The sequence below is a fragment of the Orussus abietinus genome, unplaced genomic scaffold, assembly GCF_000612105.2.
Source record: "Orussus abietinus isolate OABI.00-Male unplaced genomic scaffold, Oabi_2.0 scaffold17, whole genome shotgun sequence".
In the NCBI taxonomy this organism is placed as follows: Eukaryota; Metazoa; Arthropoda; class Insecta; order Hymenoptera; family Orussidae; genus Orussus; species Orussus abietinus.
Genome location: NW_019395988.1, coordinates 1,872,916 through 1,894,071, shown reverse-complemented (window position 1 = coordinate 1,894,071; position 21,156 = coordinate 1,872,916). Strand labels below are relative to the sequence as shown.

General features: G+C 45.2%; 1 protein-coding gene and 1 long non-coding RNA gene across 2 annotated transcripts in view; one reads left to right on the top strand and one right to left on the bottom strand.

Moving 5' to 3' along the window:
* LOC105702413 (mediator of RNA polymerase II transcription subunit 20) overlaps positions 1 to 20,492 on the top strand; it is an 81,060-nt gene extending 60,568 nt beyond the window's left edge. The window contains exons 3-5 of the mRNA XM_012429965.2: positions 14,561 to 14,820; positions 19,680 to 19,790; positions 19,886 to 20,492. Of these exons, the coding sequence (XP_012285388.1) occupies positions 14,561 to 14,820; positions 19,680 to 19,790; positions 19,886 to 19,978 (464 nt within the window). The 3' untranslated portion in view covers positions 19,979 to 20,492. The remainder of the gene's footprint in view (positions 1 to 14,560; positions 14,821 to 19,679; positions 19,791 to 19,885) is intronic.
* LOC105702415 lies at positions 17,581 to 19,776 on the bottom strand. Its single transcript, XR_001104292.2, has 3 exons — positions 19,693 to 19,776; positions 19,038 to 19,256; positions 17,581 to 18,447 (listed from the first exon to the last, which is right to left on the bottom strand). It is a non-coding gene; the product is annotated as an uncharacterized LOC105702415 (long non-coding RNA).
* Positions 20,493 to 21,156: the final 664 nt, after the last annotated feature.

The following is a 21,156-nucleotide window of genomic DNA, read 5'->3' as shown; positions in this document are numbered from 1 at the left end:
ATCATTCCTCCCTCGCCACTCGCCGCGAAGTCCCGATCATAAATCGATGTAATCGATGTAATCGATATAATCGACCGGAGCACCCCTTCCGTCGTCTTCGCCGCGAAGGGTCCTCATCGCGTCGTCGTTTTCGCCCCTTTTTATCATCGCTTCTTTGCCCTTCCTTCCGCTTTTACCGAATCAATTTCCTCGGTCCGTGATCCTCTATCTCGAGATTTTCGGGATTTTCTTCATCTCCGATTCATAATTATACCTTCCTCGTCGATTTTTTATTCCCTCGTGACTTCATTTTGAATTTCAATTGTACATCCCGTATGCATTTTCTATTTCTTCGTGTCATTGTCTCGGACTTTGTTAGCACTTACTTCATCGAATTTTTTACCCCCTCGGGTCTTCATCCTGGGTTTTAATTCCACATTCTTTATCCACTATTCTTTTCTCGGATTTTATCTAATTCCGTCTGTTTCTAGGATCGTTTCACGCGCTTCGTTTTTTTTTCGGGCTTGCTCTCGTAAGGGTTGTTTCCGGTGGAGACGCCGGAAGTACCGGAAGTAGTCATCGATGGTCCGACCTGGCTCCCCGCGGTTTCCTTCCGTATTCGCGGATTTCTCTCCGCACTACTTCCACCGTCGGCGGGTTACTGTCGAGCCCCAGGGTTTATTGTCATCCCTTATCGCCTGCGAGCATTTCCACCTTCTCTGTGTCTCCCTTCTGTCCTCTTCTTTCTCTCTCCCCTCTTCTTGATCCTCTCTATGGAGACTGTAAGTCGTCCCTCTTCGAATTCTCCTTCAACTCGATCCTCTGGAAGTCACAGTTGAGATTGTGCCACCCAAAATTTCACCCCTTCGGAGGAAAAGCTACCCCGAAATATGGGGATGGTGATTTTTTCCCCCCATGTTCTCTTCTTCTTTTTTCTTGAAATTTATTTTGAAAAGGATTTCAGGAATCCCCTTCCTCCCTCTTGCTACTCTCGTTTTCGCCCCTTAGGCCGCGAAGGGATTCCACCCTCTTCCCGGAAAGTCCACAACTTTTTTTTTCCCTCCCCTCGAGAATCTTTTCCGCCGACTCGTTTTCCCTCTTCACACCTCGCCGAGCGATCTCCGACATTTCCCACCAATTTTCGCCGCCCTTTTCAACCCCTCGGCCTCGAGGGGTGATCGCGATTCGCATCCCTCGGGACTCCACGAAACGTCCCCCTTTTTTCCCTCAATTCCCTTGTTAACCCCCTACACCAATTTTTCCCGGCTAAACTTAATGCAGCGTTTTGTTATTTGCGATCGAGGGACGCGTATGAAAAATTGCAAATTACGTAGAAGTGCGTGGGAAGATAATTAAAAATCGTCAACTTATAAAACAGTCGTTATCGGGCCGTTAATATTTCCAAATTTCACCGTACGTCCATTTTTCCTGGCTAGGATAAAAAAAATACAAAAAAGAGGGTTACACAGGGCTCTGTCTGGCTTCTCTCCCTTTAACTCGTATCTTGAAATTTCGAGCGTGGAGTGATGGTCGCCGGTGTGAAAACGGTGCAACTAGAAATCAGCGACTTAATTAAAAATCGTCAACATATAAAACAATCGTTATCGGGCTGTTAATATTCGCAAATTTCACCGTACGTCCATTTTTTCTGGCTAGGATATGGGGAAAAAAAAAAAGAGTTACACAGGGCTCTGTCTGGCTTCTCTCCCTTTAACTCGTATCTTGAAATTTCGAGCGTGGAGTGATGGTCGCCGGTCTGAAAACGGTGCAACTAGAATGCACCGAGCGGAACTCCCGGATCGATGTAACGCACCGATGTAATCTCGTAAAAAGCGCGGATACCGAGCTGCATCAGCAGAGCACTAAAAGGGTGCACCCGAGCAAGAATTCCGGGGGGATTTTTCTTCGGGCACTCGACCGATCCCCGGCGATTCTTTTTCCCTAGGAATTTTCCGAGGCCCTTCTATCACGTGCCCTTAGCTACCCCCTATCTGCCCACTTAACCCCTTTCCGAGCTGGCCAATTTCGGCATATTGAATTTCCGAAGGATGCAGTCATTCTATCAGCCCCTTCTTCGACGGCCCCGTCGGGATAAAAAACGATCCACCCTGAGAGAAATTTAGAGAGAAGAGAAATGCTCGACGAGATAACAAAATTAACGATGAATGAAAGCATCATCCCCCTGGAGAGAGAAAAAAATCCCACGAAGAAATTGATATCGCTATTAAATAAAAAATCCATCCCTAACCCCGGAAATAAATTTTGGGAAAGGCACCCCGTCAAATTCCTGAAATTAAAAAAAGGAAGGGAAATCCTCAATTGTATCCGTTTTCGTCCTCGGAAAAATCTTTTTGAAAATTGGGACCGTTTTTAGTTTATAAATTAATGGAATCGTCGATGAGGGAATGAAATTATCGACTCTGTGAGATGGGAAGTTTTTCGGTTTCTTCTGATTTTTATTTTTGATTTTTTTCCCACCCTTGCAGTCGCGATTGCACCGAGGGAAGCAGATGACATGCCCGGGTGCATCTCTGTCCGAGTGTGAGAGAACATGGACGAGCTCTTCCTCGACGAGTGTCGCTCTTACGGTTTCCGGGGCTTTTAGTCGACCCGGCTTTAGTTGGCGAGCCTGTAAAAACGTCCCGGTCCATTAGCATTTCGACGGCGTGCATTCGTTTTTCTTGCATTCCCTCCCAGAAAAGAAAAAAGGGGGGAAAACGGGAAGCGGGGAGAGGAAATCGCCGAACTCGCCCCTCCGGACTTCTCGAGGGCGCCTCGAACTTCCCAGATTCAGACTTGCATCTAGGTGCATCTCAGTGCATCTCCAGGTTCGCACTTGCCGAGGGATCTCCCGAATACCAATGAATAAGAAATGTTCCCTTCTCGCTGTTTCCCCGTATCCTTTGTTCCTTTTTTTTTTAAGCAATTCTAGTCCTTTTCTCTATTTTACTTATCATTGTAGGGTGCCTTGGTTATCTAATAAATTAAATTCCGAAATAATGGATCTTTAGGAATTTCACCGAGTGTCCCAATGAGCGGTACTTTAGATCCTAGGGGGGAATTCTTTTCGAGCGGGATATAATTACCCTAGAAAAGTACACGAAACCTCTTATCGATTCTCGTATCGAACTTTGCGCGTTCGATTAATTTAATCTAAACCGCGAATCGAGGTCCTCCCTTCGCCGATATAATTTTCTCGTCGTGAGACAATGCGTCTTCACGCAGGAGCGATTAACAATTTCGGCTAGCTGGGGCTTATCAGAGGGGTCGGTGTGTTATCAAGCTCGGCGAGATAGTGGCGGGGACCTTTGTTCCTCGGAAATCGAAGTTATCGCGAAACCATTGGCGAACGTCGAAGCGGGTCACGTGGTCGGCTGTTGGTGACATATCGCGATAACTTTTGCGCTGTCGGGACAATGCGCGGCTTTAAACAGTCCTAATTTATGGCGGCGCTCCTTTGCCGGTACGTTTTTATGCGAGATCGCGGAAACGGGAAGAGGAAAGGGTGTACCAAGATAAAAGAAAAAAAAAGAAAATATAAAGAGAGCCGATTTAAATGCTGTATTTAGGGAAGGGAGAGAATGTTTATTCCCATCCGTCCACGGTATTAATATTAATCCACCGCTGTCCGCGAGATGCATGAACAAACGGACTGCGTTTCTTTTATAGGGACGGAATACCCGCAAGCGGAATTTGACACGCACGCGCGTGACCGCGTCGACGCGAGCGGGATTCCGGCGACGTCGAGCGTCGCGATTTTCCGCTACCAATCCGCGTAAATCCCGCAATTACGTATTCGTCACGGCCTCGTTGAATGCCCGATAATTAATAATTCGTTTATACATGAATAAGCGATAATAACTCGGCCCAGATTCCGGAGTTTCTTTGCGAATGCTCTCGGCGGAAGATCGGAAAATTCGTTGCGGCAGATATTCCAAACGCGCGAGGGAGTTTGCCTTTTTCTTTTCTTTTTTTTTTTTGGAAAATTCCTCTTTTCTCGTCATTTTGTTACCACCTGAATTGTGGATCAGCTGTGCGGAATTATCCGTGGAGATATTTCTCCCCAATATCCGCGGGCGAGGAATTGGCAATATTCAAAAACGGATGGAAATTGCATCCCGTTCGCTGCAAACTCGCGGGTGAGGCTTTCGAAAATTAATCTCGCCTTTTATTTTCATTTCATGCGCTTCGAGTCGCGGATTCTCACCCTATTGTGGGCCGAACAAATTTCGTATGAAATATTTTACGGAAATATCCGCGGGCGAGAAAATGCAAATTTCACGGCGGGTGGAAATTGCATCCCAGTCGTTGCACTCGCATGCGAGGTTTTCGAAGACTCTTTCGAAGACACCAATATCATTCGGAGCGATATTCCGTATTTTTTATTTATACTTTTCATGCGCTTTGATCACGGATATTCACCCTATTGTGGACCGAACAAATTTCGTATAAAATATTTTACGGAAACATCCGCGGGCGAGAAAATGCAAATTTCACGGCGGGTGGAAATTGCATCCCAGTCGTTGCACTCGCATGCGAGGTTTTCGAAGACTCTTTCGAAGACACCAATATCATTCGGAGCGATATTCCGTATTTTTTATTTATACTTTTCACGACGGATTAGAAATTCTCGTCTTGGCTCGAACGTCCTGGCTGCCAATTCGGATGCAGATGGCGAAATGCAAGGCCGCGATGCACCCGGGTGCAGATAAGGAAAGAAGACGATAAGAGACGTCTCATATAGTTTATCGCGACATTTAGCCCTTTATCGGGATACTTTTTCAGGATAGATCCCAATGCCTGCTGGGATGCAGATGCAACGTGCTAGGTGCAGCCTTGCACATGCACTTGCGCGCGCATTTACACGCCCGCGCTCGTCGCATTATTATTCACGAGGATGGCGATCGAGCAGTCGCATCTTATTGTCCCTGGCAAAGGCAGTTAACCCTTTACCACCCCCCAGTGACCTGGAAAAACGTCCACCCCTTTGCAAACTGCGCCCCAAATTCGTTGCAAGTCCTCTTCAGATCAGATTCTAGACTGTCACAAAAAATTGCAACAATTGTTCTCGGAATATAAAAACGCTCGTGGATCATTCCATCATCCCCCGCCCTTATATCGCAACCCTTTAAACCATTAATCCGTGATATTTGGGGCAAAAGGCTCGAGATGCACTTTTCGGGGGAAAAGTGCATTTCCTGGAAATGACGCGTTTTCGATACACTCGGCCCGTTCGATTCGCCGTTTAAAAGCGCGGGTGGCTTTCGGGGTGAGGGTGGAAAGGGGTTATCAATATCTGCGAAACACTCCGGGCAAAGTGGCGCTAATCAGTGCGATCCCAAAATGACCTATCGATCAGCGGAATTAACCGCGCCAGATTCGAACAATGCGGAGCCAATAAACGCGCCGCTGCGTTTCCGACGAGGTGCATTATTGTTAATCGAAAATTTACCCCTCCCCTCGAGACCCCGAAATTTGAGTAAACAAAGTTACATTACGACCCAGTTTCGCGACTTGGAAACCCGCTCTTAGAAATCGTTCATTCGTTATCAGTCGGGTCGCATCCCCAGCGAATCGAAGATTGGGGCTGGGAAGGAAATTGGGGGTGAAAAAGATATCCCAGGGTACGTCGAATTTCCGATTGTCTAATAGTCGCCTATCTTCAGGGTCAATAAAAATTGTCGACTGAATTCTCATAATTAAATTGAGGTAATAAGAAAACGAGTGATAAGAATTTCACGGGGGCGACACCTCGCTCTATGGCTCGGGAATTCTTCCCTTGTGAGTGGAGATTTTGCTTTTAAATGTTAATTTCGTTTTATTTGCAATGTTTAGCAGTTTGTCCCGCCTTGTCGACAATTTGCCTGGCTTAATTTATGAATTAAATTTCTGGGACGTTAATGATAAGGGGTTAACCGCGTTTAAGATGGGAGTCACTCGTGAGGTTTAATCGAAAAACTAGCGACTCGCTCTTTTTGAGATTCCGGCCCCGTTCCTGTGAGTCACTTTTCGATTCCACCCCCAAGGGGTGCTTTTCCACGGTTGACCCAGTCACTGATAGCCCCGACCAACTTACTCCCATGGGTGAGTTCCATTACTCGGCCACTAGGAAAAGTGTCACCCCCCACTGGGATATCTGCACCCCAAGTGATAAGTCAGCCCAAAAAGAGATTCCAAAATGCGCAGGATGGGTTAAAAGCCCAGCCCCTGTTATCTCTGCTCGAACTGTTCAAGCTTATCAGGAGAAAATTGCTATGTCAAGAGAAACGTCACACCTAGGAAGGAAAAGAAATTCCTCCACCTTCCAGAATGCACACGCGGCCCTGTTATCACCGCTTAGAATTTCCCCTGTTATCTCTCTCCCTATCGAAATGTCGCAGGGCGTCAAAAGGGTTGAGAGCGAGATATCTCTCCACCTAAAGAATAGAAATAAAATCAGCACCTTCCAGGATACGAGCCTAGGTTTGTTATCACTGTCTCGAGTGCCCCCGAGTCGTTGGTATCAACTTTGATAATCTCGACGAAGGGCGGCAAATAAAGGGTCGAGAACGAGGGCGAGAGGGAGAATCGGGTACCCGTGAGTCGCGCCCTCGCGGGGTTGCGTTCCCGTGCAACCCCCACGACGAATCGCGGGCAACTGTGGGCAACTGAACTACCCCAATCGGTTGGAACGGCGGCTCGTAGTGCGCGACCCTCTGCGCAAAACTACCCTCGGCCGGCGATGCACCCCCTGCACCCGGCCACGGAGCCATGGGACCAGTAGGCCTCGCGGCCGCGGAGCGACGAGGACGGAGCGACCGCCCGCCTGCAGGGTAGAAAGAGACGGAGCGCCGCGTCTTATCGGATAGAGCAGGGAGTGATATCGGTACAAATGCCCGATCACCCGCTATCACTGGCTGACACGTTTCTCCTGGTATCGATTAACTACCCCGACGTATTTTCAGATATTAATGAGTATTAATCAACATTGATCGATATATATTTTTTTCCCCTCGATTAAAGGATTGGGAGAAAATTCAACTGGGAATGTAAATTAATTATAAGGAATGGGGGTGGTGATGATTTCATTTGGAAGTGGATCTTTATTTCGGCGCACTGAGGATAAGAATAATGTCTTTCAACCAGAGACATATTTCTTTGGTTCAATGAATTTTTTTTATTTAATGCAAGGAGAAAAATATCGTGAAGTAATGCATAATAAAAAAGTATATTTATGTATATATTTTGGTTTTGGCGAACAGGCTGAATTCAGGGTGAGATCCCGGTTAACTTTCGACCGGGAGCTCGGCGCATCCTCTAAGGGTCGGAGGTCATTTTTCGAATCGATGACTCGCCGGCGCGATCGGTCGAGGTCTCGTCCGCCCCCCGCGAGGGCCCACGGGCTACTGAGCCTCCCCTGGCGCGGGGGGCGGCCCTCTGCGCACGACTACCCTCGGCCGGCGATGCCCCGCACGGGTCGGCGGGCCCTGACTGCGCGAGAGCGAGAAAGACGCCGCTACCCGCATGGGCGCGAGAGCGAGAGAGACGGAGATACCACCGGCGGAGAGAGGCGAAGCGACTGCCGGTCGACCGGTGAGAGAGGGAAACGCGGATGGGACGGGGTACAGCTGCGGACGCCGGCTTAACCTGGGTTAGTTAGAGAGATTATGCACCCAGGGGGGGATCGGGACGAGGAAGAAGGTGAATAAACCTCGACTAAAGGACGCGCAAAGCCTCCTCGAGATGACGGCGAACCCGCCCCGTAATTTAATAACTAATCGATCGGACATTCTTTCCCCTTGTGTCGTAGGGAATTTTTAATTTCTCTCCCCTGGATCTTTGGTATAATCATTTATTTTCGGGACCCTATGAAAAGAGACCTACCCTTCGGATGGCACTTTCGTATCACCTTAAATCAGGAGTTGAGAATTTTTAGCGAATTAATTACAGTTTCATGAATTTCTGCCGTCTTGGCGGGGGGATGAAATACCTCCTGGGGAGATTTTAAAACCAAGCGATTAGGGGAAAATAGGCCGGGGGGATTTGTATTGCTGAAAGGTGTCCCTGCGGGGAAACGCTGCGGCGATAATGCAATTAATCTTGCAATTTATCTCGACGTCACATTTTTATACCGCCTCCCTCCGCCTTGGCAATCATTTTCTCCCCGGTCCCACTGTACACGGATGTGCGGAAATGAGGTTTGAAATCACCCCTTGAGTCTAGGCCACCCTCGAGAGGGGTTCACGTCCTGAAATCGTGTTCCTTTCCGCACCTTTCCTTGGAAAAGCGATTTCATTGCCATCACTATCGCGTAAAAGAAAACCCTTTTTATTTACTTACAAAATTTTCAAATTTTCAAGAAGAAGTTACCAGTAGTAATTGAAGTAATTACACCGAATTTGTAATTTCGGTGTAACGACTTCTACCTTGCGTGGTTAAATTCCAAAAGTATGAGACTTCTTAACGCGTCCAGGGGAGGTTAATAATTTTCCGCAAATCTTGGAGAATAAAAAGAAAATATGTCCGACTTGGTACATCCCCTCTTGGCACTCGAAGTCGATTTTCCGTAGTGCAGGCGTCGTTAATGTCCCTTAATTAATGATTTCACAAGGCCCCGATGCCGAGGGGATAGTTAAGTAAGCCGGGATAGAAATAATAAAGGAGAGGGAGACTCCCTGGATGTGGAATAAGCCGAGGGAGAGAGAGAGAGGTAGCAGCTGGAAGTTTTAATAAAGCGATCGCAAATCTCCCCGAGATAGGCGCGCCGGAAGGAGAAAAAGGAATTTTATTATGTTCTTGGGAGGAAACTTCCTCCGCAAGTAATTCCGGGATTTACGAGAGATAATTACGAGAAGCGTGTATGGTGTTAACACCTACTTCGCAACCATACCGCCGTTTTTTCTGAAATTCCTCCCCCCTATCCCCAGATGAAAAATATGCTAATCAAAGTCATATTCGATCGAGCGTATTTTATATTGCTAATCGTATAATCAATGTATTTCGTATGTTTTCCGCATTTTCACCGTCCAATTAATGTCCAGGAATTTTCTCGCCCCTTTTTACGTATCATACGGGAGACGCCTCGCGCTCGAAGGGAAAAATTGATGAAAAGCCGGCTGATGGGATGAAATTCGTTCGGCTCTCTTTCCTTCTCCCTTGGAATTGTGTTTTCCACGCGAAATATATCGGCTCGGGGAAAACGGATATATATCGCAGCTCCCCGGCGGACTTTCCGCGTTTCATGAGTCCCTCTTGACGTGCAATAGTTCGCCCGGTCGCTCTTCAAAAGAGTCGCGGCTCCGTGTCGGGTTTTACTCCCTTTTTTCTCTCTCTCTTTCTCTCTCTCTCTCCACCATACACCGGTTGATGACGAAATTGCATTTGGCTCGAAACCGAAAAACCGCGATTCGCGTGCTCGTTGCCGTAAAAAAATCACGCCTCGTAATTCCGCTCGGTGCGTCCCATTCCGCCCCAATCGTCACGAGGTCGCCTTCAATTAAAGGAAATTCGGAAATTGATATCGTCAAAATGAGATTTTTTTTAATGTTCATACGTAAAGATAATTTAAGCCAACCTTCCCCATCGCTGGAAAATAATTTAAAATCTATTTAAAGGCAAGGTAACGCTCATGTGAAATTCCTAAATCTCGTAAAGAGCTTAATCAACTAAACTAAAAAAAAAAAAATTCATTGAACCAAAGAAATATTTCTTTAATTCGAAATGTATCGTCCAATTATGATGGCGTTTGAAAATGTTTTCCCTCCAGACATTTTTTAATGGGATTATTCTTCCCAACGTAGATATTCGGGGGAAAAGTTTCAGTTCCCCCAATGTCCAGGGTTTCCTCCAGTTAGGAGCTCGCCGCTAAAAATACTGCCAGTCTAAATAAGAGAATCGCGAGACGCATTCCTGGATGGCCCGTTCTATTAGGAATCCCGAAAAGCGCGAATGAGTCTCGTTTCTTTTAAGCATTCCGCGAAAATGGGGAAGGGAGACTCGCGACCGAGAGGTGAAATGCCGAAAGTCACGGGCGAGAAATAGAATCAGGCGGAGAGTCTCACCGACTTTACTCGATTCGAAGAAAATCCAGCACAGTCGCTCTTACATATATAAATATTTTTTAAACCTTACCAATTATTATTATAAATAAATAAATATGTACCTATATATTATTGGAGAGTCGGCGATAAAAAAAAAAATGTGAGAATTGCGAAACCGAGTGGACGTTGTCGAGCGTTGTCCCCCGAATGTCGACAAGACCTAGAGAACAGCAGGTTGGAAAAGAGCCGTAACAATCTAGCACGTGCGATCGCTCAATGCGGGAGTAATTAATGGTCGGCGGGCTGCGTAAATCGCAATGATAAAATGCAACGCGGAAATGAACCGTTCGGCTCTATTTTACGAATGTCCGCCATTCCGCAACCAGTTCGCGCGTTCGGCTCCCGGAACACGTCGAGTGCCAAAGATCTGTACAAACGTTGAACAATGGGCCTCATTACCTGAGCTTTCTAACCGCTGATAACGCCACTGTGAAGAGAGACGTTTAATATCGTTTGATATCATTTTAATCGCAGACCCTCGCGATCTCCTTAAAAAAATTATACAAACTAGGAGGAATAAATAGAAAAAAAAAATTCAAGCCTGCCAATTTTAAGGACTAAAGTGGAGCATCGTGTTCCTATCCGAGTTATGAATTGTTTATACTACGTCGAAACCCATTTAAGACCTGCAATTAGAGGTTTCGGGACTAAGATTCCGATTTGCGCGACACTCTACGCTCTTTCAGCGACCAAAAGACTCGGCTCCCTTCGAGGCAGGTGCGATAAGAGATAATCGTGATAAATAGGGAAGGTGGGCAGGAAAACTGGGACACGGGGAACTGCATATCTAGATCCTTTGCCAAAGGATCTAGGACGAGGCTTCGTGCGTGCAAACACCTATAAAGCGTGGCAAACGGGAAGAGGTTTCAGAACTCGTCCTCACAGCCGGTGTATGTATCTCTTCCCTGCATCTGCACTTTTCAGGGAAAAATCAGGCGACCTGCCCCAGAGATCTCGGGGTGGAATATGAAAACTGGAGTAGCCAAAATATTTTTCCCTCCTGGCCGAGATCCCGGGCAATTGGTTCGAGACGACAGGTACACATTGCACGTTCATAAACAAAAGATCCAGAGAAAAAGCAGACTCGTATGCTTCCGGCGTATTGCCCTCGACATTCCACGATGCACTATCCCTAATTGCATAACGATATTATTTAAAGTCTCGTTAAGGCGCACCTGCATGCGGATTAGGTCGCGAGATTGCACCTCGCAAGAGGCGACCTTACTTGCATCCTTCCGATGCACTTAGTGCACCGGGCGCAATGGTAAGGAGAGAAGTCGCGAGGAAAATTGCAGAGCGAGCGATAACGCGTTTTACCATTCCCCCCACTTTTTTTTTCCAGTAATTTGTTAACTCATTAATTTGCTTATATATTCCTTTATCGAGCCACCCTGACTGGATTGAGCAATTTTTTTTTTTTCCCCCTCCTAATGCAGAAATTTCATCAAGTGTCCTAAAATGGATGCATGACAGCGGTACCGTAGATGGAGCCGGAATAGATAATCGAAGTTATGCGAGTAATTGAGCCATGCACTTCTTGGAGGAGCAGTTAAGGAACCGATGACCATTTCTACGACGGTTTTAAGCTCACCTTATAAGGGGCCGCGATCGTCTCGGAGGCTAACGTGGACGCCCCTTTAATTTCATTTCCTCCGCGCGACATTGCCGCTCTAAACGGCGCAATTAACATAATAGCTTACTTTGCCGCTTCGCAATAATTTGACGTCCCGCTTTCTACGCGTGCCATAACTCATCGCCCCGCTTCGGGAAATCTCAATCTCAAAGGCTGCGCATGCCGGGAGAAAAATGATTTATTCGGAAATCCCAGGGCAGATAATGAATATGACTCTCTATCGAGTCTCTTCTACTTTCCAACGAGATTCCTCGAGGTGTATATATATATATTTTTTTAAAGAGCGCAGAAAAATGAAACGTGATAAGAAATCGATTATCTAACTCGAAATGTGAGGCACCCCTTTTTAATTTTTTTAATTTTAATTTCAAGTTTAATTAAAAAAAATATATATACATATATGTCATCCCCATAGAAAATGAAAAAAGACCGAATTCGTTCGTCGCACCTTACCAATTCACGGCTGAAGCAATTAGGCCGAGTACTCTAGGTGCAATGAGAGCTCTAATGCCGTGCACCCGAAGTCGGTGCAGATATTCCCGTTCGGCTCTAGTCAGCGATTTAACGTGTAATCGCTTACTCGGACCGTGGAAGAGACGCATAAATGAAAAAAAAAAAAAAAAGACAAAATTCGTTCGACGCACCTTACAAATTCACGACTGAAGCAATTAGGCCGAGTACTCGAAGTGCAATGAGAGCTCTAATGCCGTGCACCCGAAGTCGGTGCAGATATTCCCGTTTGGCTCTAGTCAGCGATTTAACGTGTAATCGCTTACTCGGACCGTGGAAGAGACGCATAAATGAAAAAAAAAAAAAAAAGACCAAATTCGTTCGACGCACTTTACAAATTCACAGCTGAAGCAATTAGGCCGAGTACTCGAAGTGCAACGAGAGCTCTCTAATGCCATGCACCCGAAGTCGGTGCAGATATTCCCGTTCGGCCCTGGTCGGCGATTTAACGTGTAATCGCTTACTCGGCCCGCGAGAGAGACGCATAAATGGAGCTTCCGCGTTTGCGGTCCATCCCTAAATCCGGTAACGGGGCCGCATGTATCTACCGGGCACGCGATGATGCACGCGATGATGCACGCGAGGGTGCACACGAGGGTGCACGCGAGGCTGCACACGATGTAGGATGCTCTAGAGCCGCATTTGCAGGGGTTTAATCAGTCCGCGTTCCCACTTCTCGGCCCTCTCTGTCTCTCCTCCCCTTGATGTCTTTTTTGCTCCGGTTTTGTCGTACGCGGTATCGCCCCGACACGCGTCTAACTTTTCGCGTCCCGTGATTGCGTGGCCGAGGGAATCAATGGGTGCTTTCTTTCTCATTTGTCTCGCGAGAGAATGCCGACGTTTCCGTGTCGCTTTCCGCTTTCCCTCCTGTACAGGAGGGAGATAGGGCCGCGGGGAAACCGCAGCAGAAACCGGCTAATTTCGTCACACTTTTCACCGTTCTTCCAATTATTTTTTATTTCATTTTTCAAATGGCATAAAATGTCGGAAGGGGTGCGGAACGATTTTCCTTTTTTTAATTAGTCTACGGTAAAAGTAGCTCGCGGATAAGTGCAGCCGATAAGACGATACCGTTTATCGTCTGGCATGCGTTTAAAACCCGGCTGCATGCACTCGAATCACTGACCCAAATTACCGGGACCACTTGAACGGAATCTAAAAAGAAATGATCGGGTTAAACGGTGACGTAAGAGAGATTATGATGGCCGTAGTCCCTGATTAGAATATACATATAAACCACGCCGGGCAGATAAACGACGAGGGGCCGGCACTGTTAAAAGGATTCATAAGATATGTTATTAATTTTATTTTTAATTATGTTATTAAGATATGTTATCAATTTTATTTGGAATTATGTTATTAAGTTAGTACCCCGTCTCCGAGTGATAGTTCCCTCATAAATGTAACAAGATTGTGATATCTTTTTTTTAACAGCGTGTAATAAGATCCTGTGCCTCGTTTCATGGGTAATAATAGCGACCTTCTCGTGTTATTAATCGAGCGGGAATATTCCTCCGTGGTGTAAGTACCGGCGCCATGAATCTTCATTTGCGGAGTGGGATTTATCGCGAGAGGAGTTTGACGTTTAATCCGATCTTGCGATCCGGCCTTGCGGACTCTATCGAGGGATCTTGAATGATAACGTGGATTTTCCGTCCCGACGTCGCGGCGAAGCAATAAATAAGCGCAAGGATGGTCAGGCCCCGAAATTAAGGCGTATAAAATCAACGTCGGGGCTGTCATTAACAATTTTGTCACCGGGACTTGGGCGAGGGGACCTATTATACTTGCGAGGCCTTGTAAATAATTCATATGCACCCACGTTCGGCGACACTCTGCTATTAGGGTGGACGGTGGTTCACCGTGAATATTCAACAGTTCTCACCTCGTACGTTTAATCCCCATAGAATCCCCGAAAAAGTGGGCGGACGTTCGAATAAACATTATGTACACCCCGTGATTATCCGCGGTAAAAAAGACTCATTTTTCTCTGGGGTAGAATTAGGTTATCATGGTACCCTGCCTTTTCATGGAAAATGTGGGGGAATAATTATATAATGTCATTATTTGTTCTTAACAGGCGTCTAAAAAACGGTCCACGGTCCAATATTCCAGGATTTAATTCCAATATTCAACAGTTCTCACCTCGTACGTTTAATGTTACGTTTAATGTACATTAAATCCCCATAGAATCCCCGAAAAAGTGGACGTTCGAATAAACATTATGTACACCCCGTGATTATCCGCGGTAAAAAAGACACATTTTTCTCTGCGGTAGAATTAGGTTATCATGGTACCCTGCCTTTTCATGGAAAATGTGGGGGAATAATTATATAATGTCATTATTTGTTCTTAACAGGCGTCCAAAAAACGGTCCACGTGCTGCACAATTCCGAGCAGCCGGCATCCGTTTTCGCAGTCCTCGAATCCGGGAATAAAGTGGTGCCGCTAATTGCCGATGGATTGTTCGATTTGCTCATGCAAAAGATGACCAACATCTACACTAGCAAGAAGCAGACGAACATCGAGTCGAAAGGACCTCGATTCGAGATCGGGGATTTCTGCGTGAAGCTTGGCAGCGTGACCATGAGCCAGAACTTTAAGGGCGTCTTGGTAGAGGTTGGTCCAGAAATTAATAAATATATTAATTATTCCTGATTAATTGTTGGGGATAAACGAGGTAGTATATTACGGTCCATTGAAAGGGGGAGAATCTACTTGTAAGTAGATCTCGCTGTCGAGGTCGGACGAATTCTTCATAAGAGTACAGGAGTCTTTTAACTTGTATTTTATCTTAAGGGGATATGAAAGTGGCGTCGAAAAGGTTTCGTTTATAAAGCTTTTCTCCCAACTCGGTTTACCGAATAGCTTGAAACTTTACAACGTGAATGGGGAGACTATAAGGAAGGTCCTGAAACTCATGAAATTTCAATTCTTTTCAAATTTCTTTATGGGTAGTTTAAAAATAGTTTATAAAAAATATTTCGCGAGTTTCAGGACCTACCTTAGGGTTCCTATATTCGCGTTTCAAAGTATGAAAGGGTTTGTGACATCCCGTTCGTAGAAAAGTTTTATGAACAATTGAGCTTTCAGATGCCACTTTTGCATCTCCTTAACTGCAGCAACGCGTAATTCTGCGGTGCAACCGGTTGCACTCGCATGCAAGACCGTACTTATTAACGCATCGGATAAATCATTGGCGCGGCTTATAAGGGGCATTAGAGCCTTCTTAAATAAATACACCGCGATTAAATTTATCGGCGGTGTAACGCGGCTTGATTAACAACCGTTTCTCCGAGTCTAATAAGTGGCGCGTGACGCAAGTAGAACGTGTTTAATTCATTTCAAATCGATCTGAATTACGAGCACTCCGGTAGGGGCCTCTCTGCTAATTGAAAATAAATCCCGAAAGCTTCCTCCGGGGGGTGCAACGTTATTATAATCCCAGGGTTATGGTTTAATCGTTTACTCGAATTTCTATTTTGCCCCCGTAAGGGAGCGGAGTAAGGTTTAAACAATGCACCCCGGAACAATTAATTTGTATCGCTTCGCGATACTGGCCGTGCAGATAACAAGCCCTTTGCCCGTGTTTATTTAACAATCATCTGGACAATTCGATACGCGCAAAAAACAAGAAACAATTGACAATGTGATAACAAGGAATTATATTTCCCTCGCGTGTCGCAGCGTTCACTCTTCGCGAGAATAATTTTCATATCGCTCGGTCAATCCGATGGGGATAATAATTTCTTCTTCGTTAATTCTAATAATAAATAAAAAATTATAATAATAGAAATTCATTTACTAATTTAGCAAAGATTTTCAGTTTGAAAGGAAGCTCCCCAGGGTTTATATCTACGTTCGGTACAATTGCAAACGTTTTTGCCGTTGCTGGCAATTGTTACAGCGGTAAGAGGAGTACTTTCTTCAGCGATGCCTTCCTATTGTAAAATTGCGAACGTCAATTTTTTTTTTAATTTTTTTTCCGTGATTATTAGGGAATCGTCATTTTCTTTTTCTCGACTGGACTTTTATTGAACAGTTCTTCCGGCGTTCTGAAATGATCATCGAGTCGGTTAATTCGCGTCGAGATGACGACTCTTTACGTCAAGGCTGTGCACTCGAAGTGGTCCAATTTCCACTTTGCAGTGCAGCCGTGAGGTGCGAGTGCACTTCCGGTAGGTACCGGATACGACGCGATTAAAATCTCCGATAACGACTGCGCTCGTTCGACGTATCGAGAGGTCGCAGGCGACCAGATGCGAAACCGATTTTCCCGGAGTCTCGCTCGTCCTCGATTTCCAGCCTGCCGAAGAACCGAAGCCGATTGACGAGGCGGCAGTCTCTGATTGGATATTGAGTATATTATGGAGGCCGTTTCCATCCCTGCGATTTCACATTCGCGACCGCTGACGTGAATTCACGTCATTTATATATTCTATTCCTGACTGCCGCTGACGTGAATTCACGTCCATAAGGATACACGATACAAGTTTGCGGCAACCACTTTCAGAATTTCATTATTTTCGCCGGTACTCGGTATTTGAAACGGGAAAAAATTTGCTGCTCGCGAATCTGTTAAATTGCTGTTTTTTGCGCCGGGTGCAATCACGGGATCTGAGAACCGTCCATGATAAGACATTCCCAAGGGATTTAAATTAAAGCGACTTGGCCAAATGATTACTACTTCGAGTAAGGAAATACATTTCCTGGGTTCGATGGATTTTCTTTCTTTTTTTCTCTCTTTTTTTTCACCGGTGTAGGAGTAAGTTTCACTCGATTTGACGTTTTTCGTCACGAGAGATTTTACCAACGGGGAATATCTCATTGGAGGGATCGATCGCGGTATCGGCGAAATTCTGCAACGCCTAATCTCGATCGGTCCCCGTCCTCGTTACAGGTTACAGGTACGAGCGAATGCACCTGCACCTGCGCCCGTACGTACAGGGGTGCACCTAGGTGCAACGCGACTCGGCGTAAACTCCCGTAACGATGCACGTGCGTCTGCACCCGTGCACCGCTGTCTCGTGTAGGTGCAGTCCCCGAGGACGTCGTTACAATTTGTCGCTGGCCGATGTATAGGTAATCGATCGATAACTTTACGGCCGTCGATCCAATCGGTGTCGCAGACGTCAGAACCGTGCGCCAGTTTTCCCGACATCCCGGGTGTCCAGCTTTTCCCAGAGATCCGAAATGATGGAGTGCATTTTGCTGGGCGATTGGTGCAACGGTTGGCCAACCGATAATTGCACAGTAATTAATATATATAGATTAGGAGAATATAAAAAAATTATCGCGGTATATTTTCAAGCTCGCCGACGCGTTACGTCGAGTGAATTCTTAAGTGATACGCAATCTATCGTAATTAATATATAATTAATATATAGAATAGGAGAATATAAAAAAATTATCGCGGTATATTTTTAATGTTCACCGACGCATTACGTCGAGTGAAATCTTAACTGATACGTAATCTATCGGGATTACGTTCGATCCAGGTCGCCCCAATTTTCGGCGAGCATATTTGCTCCCTGACCTCGAACAAGTCCGAGCCAAGTCGAGGGTTGGTTGAACGTAGAACCCTCGCCATTTGTCTCGTATAACTGCATCCCCTGGATACTTTATACTCTTCGACCTCGGAAATACTCTAAAATAACGCCAGGAGCCATTAATTCCAATGGAGGCATTCCCAGCTCTCTCTCTCCCTCTTCTTTTCCCCTGGGAGTATGTACTTTTCATTATCGCTTCCTCGGGGCAAGCCGCAGCTTCTCACCTCCTTTTATTCGGCCCCACTGCTCTTGCTTAATCCAGTGCACTGCGTCCCACGATAAGAGCCGAAAATTAAATGAGAAACGATCGAGGAGGGCCGAAGGAACGGGACCTCTCCTCGGGGAGGAATTAAATGGGAATTAAATGCGAATGGAATTATTCTCGGCGAGAAAGTGGCCCCGGAACATTTTCCCCGCGGCTTGATCCTCCGGGACGGTTAAAAAGAATCCATTAAAAAGAAAGTAATCAGCCCGCGGTACCCCCAGCAGGGCACGTAACAGTTTTCTCATTTAAGTTCTTCCCTTCGCCAGGCGCAATGACGGAGGCGGCTTTAATAGGCTTCCTCGGTGCGTGCGGTGTACACGTTACCGCAGGATTTCCGTTGTCCCTTTATTTTGCTCCGCCATTTCGTCGCGAATATCCCGGCCAGTCGCAAAAAGGGAAGCCCGGTAGCCCAGGAACTGCGGGAACGTGTTCCTGTAAATGAGGATTTTAATTAAACACCGCTTCCCGTGTCCGGAAAAAAAAAAGAGAGAAATGCCAAATTTGCATCTAGACTCCGTCAAGAACGACCTGATCTCGGCGAAATTTCATTCGATTACCTTCGCAAGCAGAAAAGTGCAGGCTAAAAATGAAATTCGATCTTGTAAGAGTTAGCAAATCGGTATAAATTTCATTCTATTATCTTGGCAAGCAGAAAAGTGCATTCAGAAAATGAAATTCGATCTTGTAAGAGTTAGCAAATCTGTATAAATTTCATTCGATTACCTTCGCATGCAGAAAAGTGCATTCAGAAAATGAAATTCGATCTTGTAAGAGTTAACGAATCGGTATAAATTTCATTCATTTCACACAAAATGTGATAATATATACCCCATGTGTGTTCGAAGAATGAAAGTTGAGAATAGCGAATTGTACGATAGGGTGGTTTAAACTTGTTTGTCTACGCTTTTCAGACGGTATGTCAAGGTCTTAAACCTTGGTACGCTCTGGGTTAATTTATGAAAGAAAGAAACGGTAGGAAAAAAGGAGTTAACTGCGGAATGATTGATTCATAGTGTCGTTACGTGTCGCTTTGGCAGCTGTATATATTGGCTTTCGCGTGTCCTGGACTCTCGAAGGCGAAGAGAATCCTCTGCAACCGTGAGAATGCTTGTTATAAAGTCGTTTCGCAGCGACCCTTCGGAGAATCCGGGGCTGATAGATTGTAAACGGTCTCTTCGTCGAGATTTACATCTTCGCGTCGTTTAGGTACCTCCCTTGAACCTAAATTCTCCACCCAAGAGCTGCAACACGTGTCATGGATTATCAGATATCAATATTTCCGAAAGTTTATTTCTTATAATTCACCCTCGAATCGTCCCGATTCAGACAGCCAAATTTTAATATAAATAGTAATTAGCTGTAAAATATTACCGTTTTACGTTTCGTTACGCTTCAGACAGCCAAACTTTAATATAAATAGTAATTAACTGTAAAATATTAGCGTTTCACGTTTCGTTACGCTCCCCTTGATACTTCCATTTCCCCAGAAATGTCGGTAATAAGAGAAATTAATGTCTCGACTCTAACGCTCAGGTTTAAATATTAATAGTAAATAATTGTAAATATTTCACGTCTCGTTCGGCTACCCTTTCTTGATGTACGAACTTCTCCTAGCTTGACATAAAATGTTTCACTTAAAAGTGTGGTCGAATTGCAAATTTAAGGTGGAATACAGACCTTGCGTCGTGCCGGGAAGCGCTTGGGAGCTGATGCGAGAATTTCTCCAAGGATTCCTCGGATCCGCCGTGTCGAATCAAATTCCGCAATATCTGCAGGTAGGGTCTCCGCCTTATTTCTTCCCACGTTCGTAAGTGCTCCAGTTCTCTCAACCAAGGAACCGGCGAGACCCTATAAAACGAATCTGTTGCAGAATCGAATAAATGACATTTATCAGCCGATGGACACGATTCACCAATATCTGGAGCACTTCGGCCAATACAGGAAGTCGACGGGCGTGATATGAAGGAGAAGTTCCGCAAGTGATCCTCGTACTTGCAGTTACCTTGTTTCCCATTTTTTTTATTCCATTAAAGCGATAAAAACCGCGGATGTTCTTGAACCTTGATCTTCCTGGATTTCTGTATCGTACGATGTCGTGAAGGATGTACAGAGCATTGCATCTGCAATTACGAAAAGTGAGTGGAATTTCAAATGAAATTAATAACTGTACCTGCAGGAGAATATTTAGCCGAACGATAAAATTCTTGGTAATTGGTAATTGGCGTTTGACCAAAATACTCCATGTCTTTATTAAAATATTCTCGGAAAATATTAACGGGTTTAACCGATTTTAATTAATCGAAACTAACGAATCTGGTCAAGTTGAACTAAAGTGAGGTTGACTCGAGCGAAACGTTTCCTGAAACGAGCCAAATGCCGTCGATTTTATTCAATGGACCGATGCTTTTTTTTCTTGGCCTTTTTCTTTTTCCTACATGTAGCAGGTTTTTAATAAAGCAACGGTGAAAATGCATAAACGACGTGTAGTGGCTCTTTTACCGGATAGCAGCTGTCGGTAACGGGAGTAATATTTCCTGTCCGAGAATCGTGTGCCATCTAGGGTAGAGAGTTAAACTCTTTTACCGACCGAGGCGAACGGATGATTGTTGGAAAATAATTGACCGACGCAAATCGGTAATCGCCCTCGGTGGTCGTTCGGGTGGGCTTAGAATAATGGAACCGGTTATTAACTTCCGATAATTAACTCTTCGCCTCTGTGCTTAGGGAGAGAACCCCGAGAATTAGAGCTAAGGAATACCAAACTTTAACGACGGGTCCGATATAATTCTCTTAGGGCGACGTTTATGATAAAGTATTGTACCTGCACTTAAACATATGTTATTAGCTAATAAATTACGAGAACGGGGTAATTTCTCCTTACTTTAGCTCCGAATTGGACTAAACTCGGATTATGACACGTACTTGTTGGTTCCTTTTTCAACCCTTTATGTAGAAATTATTTACCTGCGCGGAGAGATCTTATATTAATATAATTAACGGCTAATTTCTTACATTGGGTTACCTTAAGTGCGGGCAAATTATTACTAGATGGTATAATAATTATGTTTTAATTCATTCTGCAGAATGTTCCACCTCGACGAAGATTCTCGTAAGTAGTGTTCGACTGGTTGCAGAGAGTGC